The sequence below is a fragment of the Pongo pygmaeus genome, chromosome 11 (assembly GCF_028885625.2).
Source record: "Pongo pygmaeus isolate AG05252 chromosome 11, NHGRI_mPonPyg2-v2.0_pri, whole genome shotgun sequence".
NCBI lineage: Eukaryota > Metazoa > Chordata > Mammalia > Primates > Hominidae > Pongo > Pongo pygmaeus.
Genome location: NC_072384.2, coordinates 17,607,046 through 17,626,786, shown reverse-complemented (window position 1 = coordinate 17,626,786; position 19,741 = coordinate 17,607,046). Strand labels below are relative to the sequence as shown.

Sequence of the window (19,741 nt, the reverse complement as noted above, 5' to 3'; positions counted from 1 at the left end):
AGGGCAGTCGTGGCTGAGCGTGCCCGCGCCACGTCTCACCGCGGTCCGCTCGGTCTCTTTTGCCCATGGCAGCTACAGCAGCAGAAAGAAGATAACCCCTCTCCCAGAGGCCCGCCGCGGCATCCGCTCTCGGGGGACTTCCGGCTCAATCCGGAAGCTCCTTGTTGTCCACACAGGAAGTCCCGCCTCTAGGCGCCGTGATGGTAGGGGCTGGAAGAGCGGAGAGCCAGCGACGGCCGATCTGTTAGCTCGTGCGACCCAGCAGCGGGGGTCCTCCACCGTTCATTTCTCTACAACTGAAGGAAATACTGTGTGATGAGCACCTGTGTAGTGCGCGAATTAAAGCCCTCATCCTTCTGGAACTTAAATTTTAATGAAGCCATGTGGGCAATAAATGTGTGTGTGAGAGAGAGAATGTGACCTGAGTCCATGGGTAAGGAAGAATTCTTTTTTTTAATTAAAAAAAATTTGGCTGAGCACGGTGGCTCACGCCTGTAATCCCAGCACTTTGGGAGGCTGAGGTGGGTGGATCACTTGAGGTCAGGAGTTCGAGGCCAGCCTGGCCAACATGATGAAACCCCATCTCTACGAAAAATACAAAAAAGAAGTAGCCAGGCATGGTGGCATACGCCTGTAGTCTAAGCTACTTGGGAGGCTGAGGTGGGAGAATCTCTTGAACCCAGAAGGTAAAGGCTGCACTGAGCTGAGATTACACTACTGCACTACAGCCTGGGCGACAGGCCGAGTTCGTCTCAAAAAAAAGTTTTTTTTTTTTTTTTTTTTTTTGAGATAGAGTCTCGCCCTGTCGCCCAGGCTGGAATGCAGTGGCGCCATCTCAGCTCACTGCAAGCTCCGCCTCCCGGGTTCATGCCATTCTCCTGTCTCAGCCTAAATAAAGCAGATTACTCTCAATAATGTGGGTGGGCCTCATCCGAATCAGTTGAAGGCCTTAAGGGCAAAGACAGGTTTCTCAAGGAAAAAGGAATTCTGCCTCCAGACTGCAACACAGAAAGTTCTGACTGAGTTTCCATCCTTTGGACTCAAGACTACAACATCAACTCGTACCTGAATTCCCAACTTGCCAGCCCCAACAATTGCGTGAGCCAATTCTTTAAAATAAATCAATCAATCTCGCTTGCTCAGTGGGCCTCTTGGTTCTGTTTCTCTGGAGAACGTAACACAGATTTTTGGTACGGGGAATAGGGTACTGCTGTAACAAATACCTAACAATGCGGACGTGGTTTTCGAATCGGGTAATTGGTAGAGGCTGAAATAATTTTGAGGCGCATGATAGAAAAGCCTCTATTGTCTTGAAGAGCCTTGGTAGAAATACGGGCATTAAAGGTGATTCTGGTGACGGCTCAGATGGAAAGGAGAAATATGTTATTGAAACTGGAGGCAAGTGGTAGACAGCTTGCCCGAATTGTATTCTGTTGGGTGTAAAGTAGAACTTCTAAGTGATAAGCTCAGACATTTTGCTGAGGAAATTTCTACATAATGGTTAAAAGTGAGGCCTGGGCCAGGCGCGGTGGCTCACGCCTGTAATCCAGCATTTTGGGAGGCCGAGGCGGGGGATCATGAGGTCAGGAGTTCAATACCAGCCTGGCCAATATGGTGAATCCCCGTCTCTACTAAAAATACAAAAATTAACTGGGCGTGGTGTCTCGCGCCTGTAGTCTCAGCTGCTCAGGAGGCTGAGGCAGGAGGATCTCTTGAACTCAGCAGGCAGAGGTTGCAGTGAGCAGAGATCACGCCACTGCACTCCAGCCTGGGCGACAGAGCAAGACTCCGTCTCAAAAAAAAAAAAAAAAATGAGGCCTGCTTTCTCCTTATTGCTTATAGTGAAATGTGAGAAGAGATACACTGAAGGTGGAATTATTCAACAAAAAGGAACCAGAACTTGAAGATTTGGATCATTCTTAGCGTACTCACATTGTAAAAAAAAAGAGAGAGCGAGAAAGTATGCTCTGGAGAAACACTAAGGATGTGGACAACCATTTATTTGCAAGAGATTAGGTGTGTGGCTTATAGACCCAATCACCCATCTCCACAGAAACCTGGACAGTTTTGACTGGGGTACATAGATGGGATGAAATGAAGGAAGGCTGTTGGACTTCCAGGATTCTACAGGTAGGAAAGGGATTGACAGGGGCAGTTCAGAGGCCAGTGAGGCTGCTTCCGCCACCACAGGACTGAAAGGGACTGGCTTGGGTTTGAACCCACTGCCACCACCTCCTCAGTTCTGAGGGTGCGGGGCTGCAACCCCAGTGGGCCCTGAGGACAGAGGATCAAGCCAGTGAGGATTATTCTCAAGCCTTGAAATCCTATGTCATTGGCCCTGTTAAGTGTCAGACTTGCTTGGCACCTTGAAGTCTTTTTCCTTCCCATTTCTCCCTTTTGGAATGGAATGTGTCTATCCTCTGCCTATCCCATTGTAATTGGAAGCGGATAACTTGTCTGTTCTCATGGGTTCATAGATAGAAAGGAAATTTGCTCCAACAGGAAACCTAACCCAGAGTCAATTGATTTGGATGATTTGGGTGATGAGATTTGAACTGATATTTAGATGATATTGGACTTTGAGTTGATACTGGAATGACTGACTTTTGTTGATGTTGAGATGGGGTGAATGTACTTTGCATGTGGGAAGGATATGAAGTTTTAGGGGCCAGAGGACAGACTATGGGTTGAATTGTGTCCCCCACCCCTCAAAAAGTTATTTTTTTTGAGACAGGGTCTTGCTGTTGCCGAGACTGGAGTGCAGTGGTGCGATCTGGGCTCACTGCAACCTCGACCTCCTGGGCTCAAGTGATCCTCCCTCCTCAGCCTCCCAAGTAGCTGAGACTACAGGCATGCCACCATGCCTGGCTTTTTGTATTTTTTTGTACAGACGGGGTTTCACCATGTTGCCCAGGCTGGTCTTGAACTGCTGGACTTAAGTTGTCCATCGCCTTGGCCCCCCAAGTGCTGGGATTACAGGCGTGAGCCACTGTGCCTGACCCAAAAAGATATTTTGAAGTCCTAACCCCTACTACCTCAGAATATGGCCTTATTTGGAAAGAGGGTCTTTATAGAGGTAATCAAGTTAAAATTAGGTCATTAGGGCGGGCCTAATCCAGTAACTGGGCTCCTTATAAAAAAGGGGAGCACACACACTTGTGTCAATAGACACACAAAAAGCACCACGTGCTGATGGAAGCAGAGATTGGATTTATGCTGCCACAAACCAAGGGATGCTATCAGAAGTTGGAAGAGGCAGCTGGACACAACGCCATGGAGCACATGTAGTCCCAGCTACTTGGGAGGCTGAGGTGGGAGCCCAGAAGTATGAGGCCAGCCTGGGCAACATAGTGAGACCCAATTTTTAATATATAAAAATAAGTTGGAAGAGGCAAGGAAGGATTCCCTTATGGGTGTCAGGAGCATGGTCCTGCCCACACCTTGATTTGTCTTCTAGCCTCCATAACTGTGAGACAATAAATTTTTTATTATAAGCCACCTAATGTGTGGTACTTTGTTACAATAGCCCCTATTGTTGGACATTTAGAGTTTCAAGTTTGGGCTTTTATAGATATAACTTAAAACATTCACAATCTATTTCCACAGGTTAATTCCCAGATATAAATTGCTGGGTCAGAGGATATACAAGATTCTGAAATTTAAGACAGGGTCTCGTTCTGTCATGAAGACTGCAGCGCAGTGGTGCCATCTCAGCTCACTGCAACTTCTGTCTCCCAGGCTGAAGCGACCCACCCACCTCAGCCTCCTGGGTAGCTGGGACCATAGGCATGCACCACCACGCCTGGGTGATTTTTGTATGATTTGTAGAAACAGGGTTTTACCATGTTGCCCAGGCTGGTCTCAAACTCCTGAGTTCAAGTGGTCCACCCACCTCGGCCTCCCAAAGTGCTGCATGCCCAGCCAATTCTGAGGTTTCTGATTCTGATTCTGAGGTTTCAATTCTGAGGTTGTGTTAAGTTGCCCTCTATACCAAAGTATTAAATTATCTCCGCCAGGCGCAGGGGCTCACGCCTGTAATCCCAGCACTTTGGGAGGCCGAGGCAGATGGATCACGAGGTCAGGAGATCAAGACCATCCTGGCTAATATGGTGAAACCCTGTCTCTACTAAAAATACAAATAAAATTAGCCAGGCATGGTGGCAGGCGCCTGTAGTCCCAGCTACTTGGGAGGCTGAGGCAGGAGAATGGCGTGAACCCGGGAGGCAGAGCTTGCAGTGAGCTGAGATCACGCCACTGCACTCCAGCCTGGGCGACAGAGCAAGACTCTGTCTCAAAATAAATAAATAAATAATCTCCAACACTATGTGAGAGACCATTCCTTATACTCAGTAGGTTTGATAGTAGGGTTTGTGTTTGTTTTTAATCATTAGTTCTGATTTAGGTAATCAAGATGTCCAGCCAAAGATATACTACAACAAGTTGAGTGGAACATTATAGACTTAGATACTGGAAAGATTTGGTTTAGTTTCATTGTTTTTAGATTTGTCTGCTCTTGGTCTCCTAGAAAGTGCTCAACTCAAGCAAGGAGGGAATAAATGTAAATAAAATGTGTCCAAGAATAGATTTGGAAAAACCAATCACAGTGGAAATAAATATTAGCTTTATTAACACTCAAAGTGCCATTCATTTATATTCATTCCATAGTCCAGGTTACTTAGAGTAAGCCTTTGCACCACAATCTTTCAAAAAAATGAACATGTAAGAAAGAGCAGTTTTCATTGTGCTAATTATTGCAGACCTTCATGCACGTAAACCTAAACAAAATGTGCGCCAACAATATACAAATTTCCATATAAACAAAGTCATTGATCACTAACAAAATATAAACATGGTTTCTTTTATATTAGATTTTTTTAAAAAAGCTATTTACCAGCAAGAAAAAACAAGTACCTAGAAATTATAAAACTCAGAAATTGTATACATTTTTACAAGCACAATTTTGAATGACAACACAAAATCAAAATGTGCATGAAATGTGGCACGTACCACACTATATCTGGCTTCTGGTAGGTTTTCCTAATCACACTGGTTCCTTTTAACATAATAAGCTTAGTGACATTCAACTTCAACAGTGGACTTTATTCCTAACACGAGTAATTTTACATGGTACCGCATATTTAAAACAAAGTTTTCTTTAATACTACATTGTCTGATTGGAAATTTCATTTCCAATTCTTTTTCTGCCAGTTACTTAAAACACACCGTACAATATAAAGACACACAATGTATGTTTGGACATTTCAAAACCAATTTATAGTCAATTACAAAGAATCACAATATGCCAATATATTGTTTTATAAACCCAGTCCGACCTTGCCCAGTGATAGAAAAACTAAAAGTTGATATCTTTTGGGGTGGAATACAGGAAATACTCAAAGACAACAGTAGGACAGGCCAATAGCAACTGGAGATAGAAAAATCTTGACATCTCGAGACAATTTAGTTTCTCACATTTTTCCATAGCTCTGAGAATTCAAAGGCCATTTTTAGCGGTGTGTTTTTGCTACTGCTTGAAACCTATTTTTCCCTTAATTTGCATTTCACAGAATTCTCAGAAAGAATTTAATGCTTTTTCTTGCAAGAGTATTTTAATTGAGCTCTAAGTATGATTTGCATTCAATTCTGAAAATACAAATACATTTTGAATGGCTAAAAACAAAATTTTAAAAATACTTTTGATCAGCCAGCTGAAAATATATTCATATAGTAAATAATCTCTCAGAAAGCTTTTATATATATTTAATTATCACAACTAAACAGTACCCTTATAAAACAAGTTCATAAAAATGTAGAAATGAAATGAAAATAAGAACTTACTGGGATATATACATGTGCCTACAGACAGAAAAAAACATCTCCACACAAACATACATCCCCTGATACACAGAGTTAAAAGCATACTTTCAACTTAGTAATGGATTTTATAATACATTATAAAATTTTCTAATTTCTATTAATGTTGAACTCCTGAGTTCTTCAACAAAGAACCATAGATAAGTATAGTTTGTAAAAGCAAAAAGGTCCATTTAAGTCAGTAATAGCAGTGCAGTAACTGATGGCTACATCTTGAAAGAAGTTAAAACATAAAGACACAGTAGTTCAATGCACGCATTCATGATGCTCATACACTCATCAACAATTATTGGTCAGAGTAGTAAATCAGTGTACAAATTAAACATTTCCAAAAATGTGCAAAAATGTCAATCTTAATAGGAAAAAAACCCTTTGTACATAATTATAAACTGCCCAGCATTCAACTGAGATTAAAAACATTTACAGAGAGAAACCAATAGGTTAAATATAGAGAATTTAATGGCTACATTTAAAAATGTACATTATTATGTCAAAGGGTAAATTTACAAATTGATAATCATAGTTTGCAACAATTCAAAGTTTATTCTCAAATTTATCCAAGTTTACTTTTATTTACAATGAATAAAAAGAACCATGTGAAATGTAAGAGATGTCAGACATTAAAAGTATTTTTGGTATTAACTCTTATAATATTTCAGAATTCTAAAACCAATAATAGAAAAAATGTAAACCATTTACTAATTAAGATTGCATTAAAACAATTGTTGGTCTTTAAAGAAGTATTCTTATCCTTAGACACTGTACTTTCAATTGAATAGGGTGTATTGCAAGAATTTGGCCCACTTCCTTTTGCCCATAAGCCTCTCCAGCTCAAATGTTTCAACTAGTCCTCTCTTCTTATTCCAGGTGGAAAAAATTCTTTGGAAAAGTAAGAATACATCAAATCCATTTTGTAGTCTATCTAATAGAGTTTAAGGTGTAATTTTGTTACTTCTCCCCTCCAAGTAAAGCTAATCCTAAAATCATCACTAGTTACATATGCTTTTAAAAAATAAATTCTAAAAAAAATTTAAAAAGAAGTGAACTTAAAAGTGCTTTTCGGTATGGTCATGAATTTTTACTGTTCTCAACTGCATTAAGGGATTCTCAACTGCATTAAGGGATTCAGAAATTATTTGGGGACAAGTCCTGCACATATAGTAGAAGCAGATACTTCCTTATGTTCCAAAATGGCTATGGCACAAAGCAGACATCAGTCCAGAACCTACTTTTCCTCACAGCTTTGCTGAAATGCCCCTCAAGTCAAACATAAGTTCATAAATGTTAAGACACTAGGAAGAAAGTACGCCATCAACCTGAGGCATCAGACGTTAATGTCTATGTGAATCAGTGGTCAAGTGACATTAACAAGACTGGCACATGTACAAGCTTAAATTCATGTCTACAGAGTTCCTCAATAGTGGAAGTAACTTCTGCATGTCTAAATGCACTGATCACCTGTCCTTTTCCTTGAAGGATATACCAGAATACAAATTCTACTAGTATCTGCTTTATAATTTTTACACTATTAGCTTACAAGTGGACAGAAGTAACAGTGCTAATTATTTTGGCTATGTGTACAGGGAATATAAAAGCTTTGGTTTAAAGTGATTCTGATAATACAGACTGTGTTACAAACAAGAAGTCATCAGGCAGAAGGAACAATGGTACTGATTTAATGCCTTTGCTGTTATTAACAAAAATACCATATGACTATCAATTAAAATGCACAATTATAAAAAATAAGAATTCTATGAGACTGTATACAGGCAACAGATAAAATCTATTCTTTTCTTTACTGTAGCTATGACTCCTCTCTCATCTTTCTGAAGCTCAACCTTGAATGCTTACAGGACCACTGAAAAAAGAATCTCTAGGCTCCCCCAAGAGCTCATTTCCATCAACAGCTCTGGAAGGTGAGTGTGGGGAGATGGGAGGCCCTGATACTTCCCACACCTACCATGGCATCCCATGCAAACCATGGCAGAAGTCAAAGCCAAGCCAAAGACAACTATAAGTAGGAATAGCTGCTTCACAGCATGCTTCCCCTAGCCAACCAAAAAGAGGTACAAGAGAATTTCCTCGTGAATACTTGGTAAGCTAAGGAAGCTTATTTTGATAATGTTTGGCAGAATTTCAGTTCCAGAAAGTTCAGGAAGAACTATGTAAAATCAATTACTATTTAAGAATTATATATAAGATTATTTTACATATACACAAATTGACTTTTAATCTACCTTTAGCAACCAAGAGTATGGCAATTTACAATCGTTATTATACAATCATTTGTACTAGCTACTTGTGGAAAATGTACTGGTGTTCCTACCCAAGGATGACTACACTCACCGTATGTCATCAGTAGGTCATACATTTGAGTTGTTCTTCCAAAACCAGAAACTGACCTAAGTGAACACTCATACCTTTCCCCTTTTTCCTTCCCATCCCTGCCTCCAACTCTAACCACCACACACACACACACCCACGCACACACACACACACACGCACATGCACACATACACATGCACATGCACACACTTCACAGAAAAGTAACGTAAGAGTATTACCCAAAATGTTAGCTGAGAATTAAGGACTAGAATCTGCTATCCCTGGATTTCCTACTCATTGTCCTGTCTCATTGCCTTAACATTTGTAAACCATGTGAATGACTTCTTTAGGGCAAAAACAAGTACTGTAACTCTACCATGAAAACCATAACTGAACTATAATATACCAAGAACTTGGACAGTGCCAATGTGATTGAAAATCAAATATTCAACCCAGAAAACATTTACATGTCTCTTTAGAACGAGAATACCTCTTTCTATGCTTGTGTTGGGAATTCATGTCTAGTGGAAGCTGCAGCGTGTCTATCACAGACAAATCCTAATGTTTCTCTCCTAGCATTTATTTATTTATTTTTTAAAAAAGGAGGTAGAAAAGGGTAGGAGGAGGCAGGCATTAAGAAACATTTAAGGACCAATACACAGTCTAAGGCCAAATGAACTTGTGTAGCCTACTGATTTTGGAAAAAATCTTCATTTTGGTGGGTAACTTGAATTATTAATATAAAATAAAATTAAGGCATACAGAGAAAAGGCACTACTAAAAATTAACAATTGGATTGCTTTTCATTAACATTTAACCAATCTTAAAATTCAAATAAATACGAACATTACATTTGTAAAACAAAGGCCAAACTTAGTAATAAAACAGTATGATCTCAAGAAACTGTCCTGATCTTAGTATAAATAACACTGTTAACAGAGTTCAATTTCTATCAAATGTTTTGGGTATTTTCACAATTTAGACCAAAATAAAGTATGTTTTCTTTAAAAGAGACACTGGGAAAAAAAAAAACAACACTGTTATGGAATAAATGCTCCCCATCACCAGAAGAACTGTTGAGTAGAGGCTGGGTTTTGCAGTAAGAGGGGGTCCTGAGAGAGATGCTATGTGACCTGGTTGGGGAGGGGATCCCTCCAGTTTGGGGATACTTTTACTCTAATCCCTGTTGTCAATGACATTTCAGTTTATAACAGCCAATGATTACCTAAAATTGCTTTTCCCTTAATAAAAAATAACATTTTAAAACATCATTGCTGAACTTTCAGAGTTAGCCTATGCCATAAAATAAGTAACTTTGCCCACGTTCCTCCTAGATCGTGACCTCCTTAAGGATGTTAATTTAGCACTTGACATAATGTTACAATTATTGAACAAACAAATGAAGAAGATTCATTCTATTAAAAAAGATAGATTTGTATATTTAATTGACACCAGGTGATTTTATATCAAGCTATCAGTTCCCAGATAAAATCACTGGCACAGAACTTTGCCATAGGCCACGGAGTCTACATTTGACTTGGTCATCCTGCTAAACTATTCACATCTGATTTTATTTTCTAAGTGATTTCACATATCTTATAACAACTCCATGTCAGAAATACTACAGAGCAGATCTGACATATATATGAGCTGGAGTAGCAGAAACTTAATCTAAAGAAATAGTTTCATCTTTTTAATGCAGTTTCTTTGGGAATAAGGTAAAGACTCTCTCAAGTGAAAGCCAATCCAATTTACTCTGAAATCAAGGTTTAAAATTTTCTTTTACAGTTCAGCAAATGCATTAATATTTTAATTCCTTATATATGTTATGTAAGGGTAACTGCCTTTTAAAACTTTCTAAGGCAATAGTCATTTTTTTAAATTAGAAAGATGTTTTGTAAACAAGGAAAAGTGCTGAAAATTTTCAAGATATTCATACTGAAATTTTCAGTCTGTATACTTTTAAATACATTTTAAATAATTACCAACCCATCAAAATTTCCACTAGTCATTATGATTTTTTTAACCGTTTTATTCAATACAACACTTTGTTTGCAATGTAAAAGATCTTATATTTGGTCCAAGCCTAAGTCATGCCACTTTGAATCTCTCAAGGCCTTAAGTAGAAAGATAGTTCCTGAAAAGCACATATAAGACTGCTAGTGAATCTTCTCCAGCACCAAAAAGTCTGCCACTGTCAAAGCAGAATGCATTTTAAAGGCACAAAGTCAGCAGTCTGACCATTTTCCAGCGTCAGCAAAGAAGCATTACAGTATAGAAGAATCAATTGTGCATTTAAGAAACAAAACACGTTTAGAGTTATCTTAAAAAGTTCAAATTGCATTTGTTGATCCATACCATTATTAGAAATAAGAAAAAAACGGAGTGTTATATTTAACTTCCCCTGATGAAGCTGTTTCCTTTCAAAATTTCTTTTTTAAATTTACTTTTGGTCTTCCATACCCTCCACCCCCACACCTTCAAGCTTTTTTGTTCTAGTAGTTTTTATATATATTAACTTTTATTGTGGTTTTTGGTACCTTCACAACTTGTTTGAAATAAATTCACATCATATTTTATATAATAACTCTGTAAACTATTAGTCTATTTTTAAGTCTTTACATAAAGAACATTACTTTCTCATAGCTAATAATATTTTTCTTATAAAGCAAAGGCCTTCCACAGCAGTGTTAAAGTAGTAGTTTCTTTTCAGGTGCCTTTATTTTCTATAGCATTTAGAAAAGAAAACAGAGACTGAAAAAAAAACAGACAGTTTTGCTCTGGGTTCTACAGTCTCACCAGATTTCTCTCTAAAGAGCATTTGTCTCATATTCTGCACTGCTGGTTACCCTGACAGACCAAAAACGAGCCAAAGGAAAAGCACAACTACACAAGACAGATATGAAGGAAAAGCCCACTGGTCAAGGACCATGATCTTGCTCAAGTAGAAAAGATGCCCTCATTCATAAAAGATAAATTATAATAGATCCACACACTTGGGGATTCTTTCTAGAACAAAATTTGGCAGTTGCTTTACCAAGGCAGGGGCACCTCATTCTTGTTCTTCCCCGCAAACTGCTTCAATTTTAAGAGTATGAGAGAAGCGTTGACAACTAATTTTGTGCTTTGACTTCTTAGACTAGCTAGTGGAATTTCAAATATTCCTACAGGGAATGCTAGGTAGGACCTTGGCACAGTAAACCAAGATCTACCTAACTTCAGAAACAAAGTATCATAAAAGAGTCCCTAAATAAGCACACCTTTTGGCAGAAAATAAGAATACCTGAGTCCCTTATGAATCCCATGAAAGGGATTTTGGGGCCTCCAGGAAGACTGCTGTTTTCTAGATCTTTAAAAATAAAGTACTTAGCACTTGCTTTAACATGCTGAAAAAAACTGCAAGTGGCCAAATTGCTGATATCTTCATGTTTTATAGTAGCACAATTCTATTAGAGATAGTGGGGCCTTTCCCAGCTGTCTTGTTCCATTTAACAGTGTCCTTGCTCTTAGTGGATACATTGTACTAGAAATACCTGGCAGCTTTTTAACCTTCCCATTAGTAGTTAAAACTTTGTTTTGATATGCTTTTTTTTTGCCCAAAATTATGAATTTTAAGGAAAGAATATATAGAGATGGCTGAGTTCAAAAGGCTCAGTGTTCAAATTCAGTTTGTTCCTAAAATGAAGAGTTACCTATGTGGGTGCAATATGCAGCTGGTAAAGTGATTGCTATTTGCTGTTTGTTGAGATCATTCACCCTTGACTTAAAGCAGCAGTATCTGATCTTGTAAAATCCTCAATTTGCATTACATCACTTCCTCTTTGAAATTTCCTTTTCTTTCTTGCATCTACTGCTTTGTAAATAGCTGTTTTCAGTTTGTAACTGGGACTGATCTTTACATCAGGGTTTCTCAACCTCAGCACTTTTGACATTTTGGGAGAGGTAATTCTTTGAGGCTGCTTTCCTTGTGTATTATAATCTATTTAGCAGCATCCCTGGCCTCTACCCAATTCATGCCACTAGTATCCTTCCAATTGTGACAACCAAAAATGTCTCTAAGAATTGCCAAATGCCTAGTGAAATTATCCTCGCTCCACTTTTGGCAACCAGTTTCACATGATACCTGTTTTTTTGAGGTGCTTTAGTATTCTGTGATCCTAAGAACAAGGGTTTCATCTCCCGACATAACACATAAACATTACTAATAGAACTCTTCGCTCCTAAGGGATGTTACCTATGGGGAATCAGGAGCTGGAAACAGAAGATGGTATACATGATTTTGATTACTTCTCCATTCCTTTAATTTTGGACGTCCCCCTCAAGTAAAACAAAACAAAACTGTTTAAAATACACTAAACACCTAATTTTTTTCATTATTTCTATTGACTGGCAAATGTGGTCTCTTCTACTGCTCACACATTTGATAAGAGTGATGTCCTTTTGTCTTTTATTTCGATTTGCTCACAACTTGACTTTAAAATAAAGATTTTCCGTGTGTGTGTGTGTGTTTTTAAGCAGAAAGCTATCCCTCAAGGTTTACAGATTCCAGTAACATGGATCTATTATAGTGTATTTGCTTATTATACTGGTTAGGATTAACAAATAAACATACCTCTCAGAGATTCATATCTTCTATCAAGACTCCTACTGAGCAAAAAGGTTGGTAGACAGAGGTTAGGATCTAAAGAATACAGATATAAGAAGAAACCTATATTCTTTAAGTTGAGTACCTACCCTAAAGTTTAGGGCTCAACCCCACAAATGAGGATATATTTTAAATACTATCACTAAAAACTACAAATTATACATCATTTTCTTCTCCTTGTTTTCCGTGTCTTCCCATCGTCACTGATGTGTCAGTGATACAGGGAATGACTCTACAATCTTTAGGTATTCCAAATGATTTGTTTGTACTAAAAAGAGTGACTATGTACTAAAGTGCTTTATCTCTCTGAACCACATCAGTACATTATAAAAATTAAAAAAAAAAAAAAAAAGCTTCAAGTTCTTGTAAGGGAAAAAAAGATTAAATATAAAAAATTTAGGATATTATTATTATTAAACAAATTTAACCAAGAATCAAGAGAAATACTTTCCCTCTTGTCTTTTTTTCTCCCCCATCTCTCTTTTTTTATAAAAAAGAAAAGTGCAGTCAGAGAGAAGGTGAATGAATAGATGGGAGCTAGGTAGAGGCACAGGAGAGGTTACTGGCTGCTAGTGATAATGCACAAACATGTGCCTTAAGAGTTCATCAGCTGAAGGTCTCAGTTTGGCCTCTACAAAAATCTGTTTGAGGAAATCTCGAGTATAGTCTGAGACATGAGGTGGCAGCTTTGGGTTTGTTGGCTGAGTGGCGATTTTAAAGATGGCAGCCATTGCTTCAAATTCAGCCCAAGGCGGCTTTTCAGTTAGCATTTCTACCACAGTACATGCAACACTCCTGAAAAGAAACAAAAAGAAATACATTACACAAACAACAACATGAAAGAAAGCTAGTTAGCTAGAAAATGAGAAACAGGCATTAAGTCCATATATATTTAAATATGACTTAATTTCAAGTTCGAAGTTTCATTAAAAAGTTCTAATTTCGTAAAACTAATTTAAACATAAAAATCAATTAAAATAAATTTAATGACTATCAATTCAAACGGTTGGGCAAAGAACATTATTCATCTTATTATTTTTGTTTTATATAATTTCTAACCTGACATTAAAAATAATTTTTGTCTTTATCTTACAAAGAATATAAGCATTAGAAATCAATTGCCTTCAGGTGCCTAAAATGAATGTCTATTAAAGTCTTTTCTGGGTGGGAAGTAGAAAATGGCCATTTCATGTTCTAACTTAAAATTATAAAAGAATTAAAGATTAAATGAATTATAAGACACTGACAACAAAGATGAAGTACTTTTAAAGGTCTTTAGACAAACAAAGTAACTGTTTGTTTATTTACTTCTGTAATAGCAAAAAGCTTTTTAACGCTGAGGTTTGCTCACGACAAAATCCTTCCTAAAGAATGGAGGACAGGTTCAAGGATTCTAACTATTTAGTCAATTATAAGCCTCAATAAGGCACAATTAATATAGTGTTAATCTTCACAAGTCTTATGTCCTATTTTGGAAGTACAAAAGATCATTTACATCTGCCTCAGTAATTCAATCCCAGGTGGAAATACATAGGCGGCAGGTGGTTTTCAAGCAAACTTCACATCAAAACCTACCAGATGTCTGCTTTTCTTCCATAGCCTTCTCCACTGATGACTTCAGGGCTCATCCAGTATGGTGTGCCTGTGACAGACTTCATTCCTGTCCCTGAGAGACAGATGGTCTGAAGCCGTTTGCTGGCCCCAAAATCTCCTAGTTTGACGTTGCCTGTTGAATCTCGCAGGATATTTGCGCCTAAAAATAAGACATTGCCTCATTTCATTAATTTTATTGGCAGTCTGGAATATAGAATAAAAGAACAATGGCAGAGAATTACTTCATAGACTCTTCGATTTATCCCCAAAGTTAGGCTGCTTTTCATCCTCTGGCAGTAGCTGGCATAATGCTAGTCACACAGGTGGCGCTCATTAAGGATTTGCTGCAAGAACACTACATTTTTAGGTCAGCTGTGTGTTTAGGACCTAGAACGTTTCTATTGAAAATGACTGGTGCAGGTTGGAGGTGAGGGTGAAGAGGAGGAGAAAAGGGAAAAGGGCTAAGAATGAAGCTCAGTGAAGGACCAAGAAAGCCCCCAGTTTCTCTGTCATAAAGCAAGAAGCCAATGGCTGAAGCTTATTTCCCTGAGAAGCCAGCCTTTTCTCAGAAACTTCCTTAGGGACCTTCAGAACAAAAGCATTTTCCCCCTCTATTACTTAAATTTAGTTACCTTATATTTTAGAGTTTTCTTAATATTGAATCTTGCTTTAATTTTACTTCTCAATTTCTAATATTTTAAATGTCTGATAGGCCGGCTTTGAGCTTTTCATTTAAAATTTCATTAGCTTTTATAATAAACTTTTTAGATAGCTTCAGATTTACAGAATTATTGCAAAGATAGTATAGAGAGTTCCCATATACCCCCACACCCAGTTTCTCTATTACTAATATCTTAGTATGGTACATTTGCCACAATTAATAAACCAATACTGAAATATTATTAACCAAGTTCATACTTTGCTTAGATTTCCTCAGTTTTTCCCTAATATCCTTTTTCTGGATCCAGGATCCTAACTAGGATCCCACACCATATTTAGTCATCATGTCCCCTCAGGCTCCTCTTAGGTGGAATACTTTCTCAAATTTTCCTTGTTTTTGATGACCATGACATTTCTGAGGAGTACTGGGGTCAGGTTTTTGTAGAATGCCCCTCAATTAGGATTTGTCTCATGTTCTCATAACGGGAGTTGTAAGTTTTTTGGAGGAAGACCACAGGTAGACTGCCATTCTCATCATATGATATTAAAGGCACATACTGTCAACATCATTGTTGATGCTGACCCCTTGATCACCTGGCTTGAGATAGTGTTTGTCAGGTTCTCCACTGTAAAGTCATTCTCCCCCACCCTTTCCGTACTTTGGAAGAAATTCGCCACGCACAGCCCACAATTAAGGAGTAAAGAGTTATGCTCCAGGCTGAGTAGCTACATAAATTATTTGGAGTTATGCTGCAGAAGAGATTTGTCTCCCCTCTCCCACATATTTATTAAATCATTCATTTACATCACTATGAACATGGGTATTTGTTTTATACACTGGGTTATAATCCAGTACTACTTTATTCACCTGCTATTTATCAGTTTCAGCCACTGGAGTCCTTTCCACTGGCTCTGTGTCCCTTTGCCATACCCCTATCATTGTATCCTTGGCTTTTGTTTTGGAGCACTTTCTTGCTTTCTGGCATTTGAAGATGCTCCAGGCTCATCTTGTATACTTCCTGCACCAGTCCTAGAATCAGCCATTTCTCAAGGAGGCCTGGTTCCTTTTAGTGGAGAATGGTATTAAAAAAACAAGATATTGGCCAGGTGCAGTGGCACACACCTGTAATCCTAGCACTTTGGGAGGCAAAGGTGGGTGGATCGCTTGAGCTCAGGAATTCAAGGCTAGCCTAAGCAACGTGGTGAAACACCATCTCTACAAAAAATACAAAAAAATTAGCTGGGCATGGTAGCGTGTGCCTGCAGTCCCAGCTACTTGGGGGCTGAGGCTGGAGGATCGCTTAAGCCCAGAGGGCCGAGGCTGCAGTGAACTGAGATCATGCCACTGCACTCCCGCCTGGGTGATAAAGTGAGACCCTGTCTCAAAAAAACAAAAACAAAAAACCAAGCTTGGGCACTAGGCTCACTTGTTTCTTATTCTCTATTTTCACTCTTATCATTTTAAAAACTCTGTATTTTTTCTGGGATTATAAATCTAGTTTCTGTCTTTTATAAATCATTTCTCATTTTTTTCCACATAACCCTCATTACTTTGGACCTTCTCATTTTTAACTTTTTCTTTACCTATTCTTAAATAAGCCATTTATTTTATTATCTAATTTTAAAATTTTACTTCAATTCTTATTTTTAACTCTTCCATAACCTTAACCATATTTTATATTACAAAGAGACTCATTTTCTTGGTTCTCTTACCCTTTTCTTAAAAAATGGTCTCTAAGAAGGAGACTGAATAGTGGAGAAAAGCTACCTTACAGATTGGAGAGGATAAAGAGACCCCACTCCTATCACGGGGCTTCTGTACATGTCTTTCTGTTCTACCAGCAAATTCCCCAGTCTAGTCAATGATGGTTCCCTAAAGCCTCTCTCCAGAGGAGAGTCCAGGGTCCATACTCTGCACACCTTAAGCGTAAACATGCCATGACATTAGTGATCTTCTAAAAGAGCACTGTCTAACATTTCCTACCATCCAGTACTTTAAGAAGGAATGTCAAAAAAGCCACCGTCTCTAGAATACTTAACCAGTGGAAGGACAACAAAGTCCATTTTTTACTGGCTACAAGCAGGGCTCTGATAGGGGAAGGAACAGTCCAAGGCAGGTCACAGACAGGGCAAGCTGTCTCTGGGGCAGAATCACCAATGTTGAACCAATGCTTATCCACAAGAAGGGCTGAGGAGAAAACGGGTAGCCAGGCTCCAACAGAAGTTTCTAAAAACTTATTTTGGATGTGTTAAAAATAAGTTATTAAGGAGACTTTGCAGACATATACAAAGGTAGAGCAGCATGCACAGCCATCACCCAGCCTCAACATCCATCTGGACAATCCTGCCCCAGCCATACTGCCAAGCACTCCCCCTCCCCTCTCTAGGATTTGAAGCATATTCAAGATGTCATGATCAACAAATGGTTCAGTACATATCTTTCAAAGATAAGGACTCTTATCACACCCAAGAGGATGAACAATAACTTAATATTATCAAATATATAGTCAGCGTTCAATTTGTTACATTAAAAAAAACTAGAATCCAAATGAAGTCCATACATTGGGAGTCACTGATAAATCTTCTAAGTCTTTCCTAAAGTTCCCTCCAATCTCCTTTTCTTTTTTCTTTGCAACTTATGAAGAAACTAAGTTGTTTGCCTATAGCTTTCTCATGGTCTTGATTTTACTAACTGCATCCCAAAGAATCATTTTAACACGCTCATCTGTCCTATATGTATATTACATAATTCTGTAACCGAATTTGGAGGCATGATCAGATTCAGGTTCAATTTCTGGGGGACTGAGGAAGAAAACTACATAGATGATGCTGTATTCTAGACAGTCTCTATTTAAGTGATATCAGCAGCTATTAATGTTTAATGCAATATCTGTTCATTATTCTTTCTTCGCTTGTTAGCCAAAATACTTCTATGAAGTTAAGTTTCCTTTCATCCATTATTTGGTCTTCAGTGGTCTAGTTTGTAAAACAAACGGAACAAAAACAAAGGCAGAAGAGAGCAACAGTTTTTGAAATAGTGAGTTGGTTCCCTAGCAATATAATCAATTCATTTTCATCCTAGGTTTCATTATGACTTCATGGGTCTAAATTGAAAACCAATCAACTATTGGAGAAATGAAAACCAATCTTCCTTTTCTCTTACAATTTAAAAGTTGCTCATGGAAATTTGAGAAATACAGAAAAAGTATATAGGAGCTTGGCAACATAGCAATACCCTATCTCTACAAAAAAAAAATTTAATTAACTGGGCATGGTGGTGTGTGCCTGTAGTCTCAGCTACTCAGGAGGCTGAGGTGAAAGGACTGCTTGAGGTCAAGAGGTTGAAGCTTCAGTGAGCCATGACAGCACCACTGCACTCTAGCCTGGGTGACAGAGGGAGACCCAGACTCAAAATAAAAAAACAAACAAAGGCCGGACACGGTGGGGTCACGCCTGTAATCCCAGCACTTTGAGAGGCCGAGGCGGGTGGATCACCTGAGGGTGCGAGTTCGAGACCAGCCTGACCAACATGGAGAAACCCCGTCTCTACTAAAAATACAAAATTAGCCGGGTGTGATGGCACATGCTGGTAGTCCCAGCTCCTAGGGAAGCTGAGGCAGGAGAATCGCTTGAACCGAGGGTGGGGGCGGAGGTTGTGGTGAGCCGAGATCTCCCCATTGCACTCCAGCCCTGGGCAACAAGAGTGAAACTCCGTCTTAAAAAAAAAATAAAAACGACCATCACTCATCCTGCCACTTGATGATAACCACCATCAATCATATGGAAATTTTCCTTCTAGGTCATACTTGAATTTTACAAACTTAAGATCATATTGCACATCCAATTTTATATTTTACATTTATTCTCTTATCAATATATTTGCCCTATGCTTTAAAATCAGCTTACTTCCAGCCTTCTCTTTTGACCAGGATGGCTCATCACTAAAGACGATCCACTTGGCGGGTAGCTCCCTCAGTTCCCTTGCCTTGCCTCATTATGAGGGCTAATGAGCAGCTGGCTTGAATGGACATTATTCCTAACTTAATAACTTCTCTATGAGGTTCTTCAAGCGATCAGGTTTTGTACTTAACAACTGAGGTCTGCCTAAGATGTGTAGATCATGAGCAATGTCCCCATCTTTTCAGACTTACTCTAAGTCCCATTCTAGTATATGTGATCTGGCTTAGGCATTCCGCATTCTACTCCATCACCAGGAACTGGTTAGGAATATTCTTGTTGGTCTGAATATGGCCATAATTAGGACGTGCCACACCTCAAAGGGGAAGTGAAAGCCTGGGAGCTCATAAGAGTCCCCAGCAAGACCAATGAGTAGTATCTTTATACACACAAATACAAACGTGTACACATACATATTTATAGTAATACATTGCTTAATGATGGGGATGCATTCTGAAAAATGCATTGTTAGGCAATTCTGTCATTATGCAAACATCATAGTGTATTTACACAAACCTAAATGGTATAGCCTACGACACACCTAGTCTATATAGTATAGCCACTGTTGTAAATGTGGTCCATAATGACGTGGAAACATCATTATGTGGCACATGACTGTTTATTTATTAACAGATGGGGTCTCGCTACATTACCCAGGCTGGACTTGAACTCCTGGGTTCAAGCGAT

The 19,741-nt window shown here is 38.6% G+C and overlaps 2 protein-coding genes across 4 annotated transcripts in view; both read right to left on the bottom strand.

Moving 5' to 3' along the window:
* ERCC3 (ERCC excision repair 3, TFIIH core complex helicase subunit) overlaps positions 1–293 on the bottom strand; it is a 38,692-nt gene extending 38,399 nt beyond the window's left edge. Inside the window, exon 1 of the mRNA XM_054477162.1 lies at positions 40–293. Coding sequence (XP_054333137.1) covers positions 40–67 — 28 coding nt within the window. The 5' untranslated portion in view covers positions 68–293. The remainder of the gene's footprint in view (positions 1–39) is intronic.
* A 4,305-nt stretch (positions 294–4,598) lies between these two features.
* Positions 4,599–19,741, bottom strand: part of MAP3K2 (mitogen-activated protein kinase kinase kinase 2) — an 86,794-nt gene continuing 71,651 nt past the window's right edge. For all 3 annotated transcript variants that reach the window (XM_063647332.1, XM_054477164.2, XM_063647333.1), the window contains 2 exons: positions 14,420–14,597; positions 4,599–13,639 (listed from right to left, as the gene is read on the bottom strand). In XM_063647332.1, coding sequence (XP_063503402.1) covers positions 13,414–13,639; positions 14,420–14,597 — 404 coding nt within the window. In that variant the 3' untranslated portion in view covers positions 4,599–13,413. The remainder of the gene's footprint in view (positions 13,640–14,419; positions 14,598–19,741) is intronic.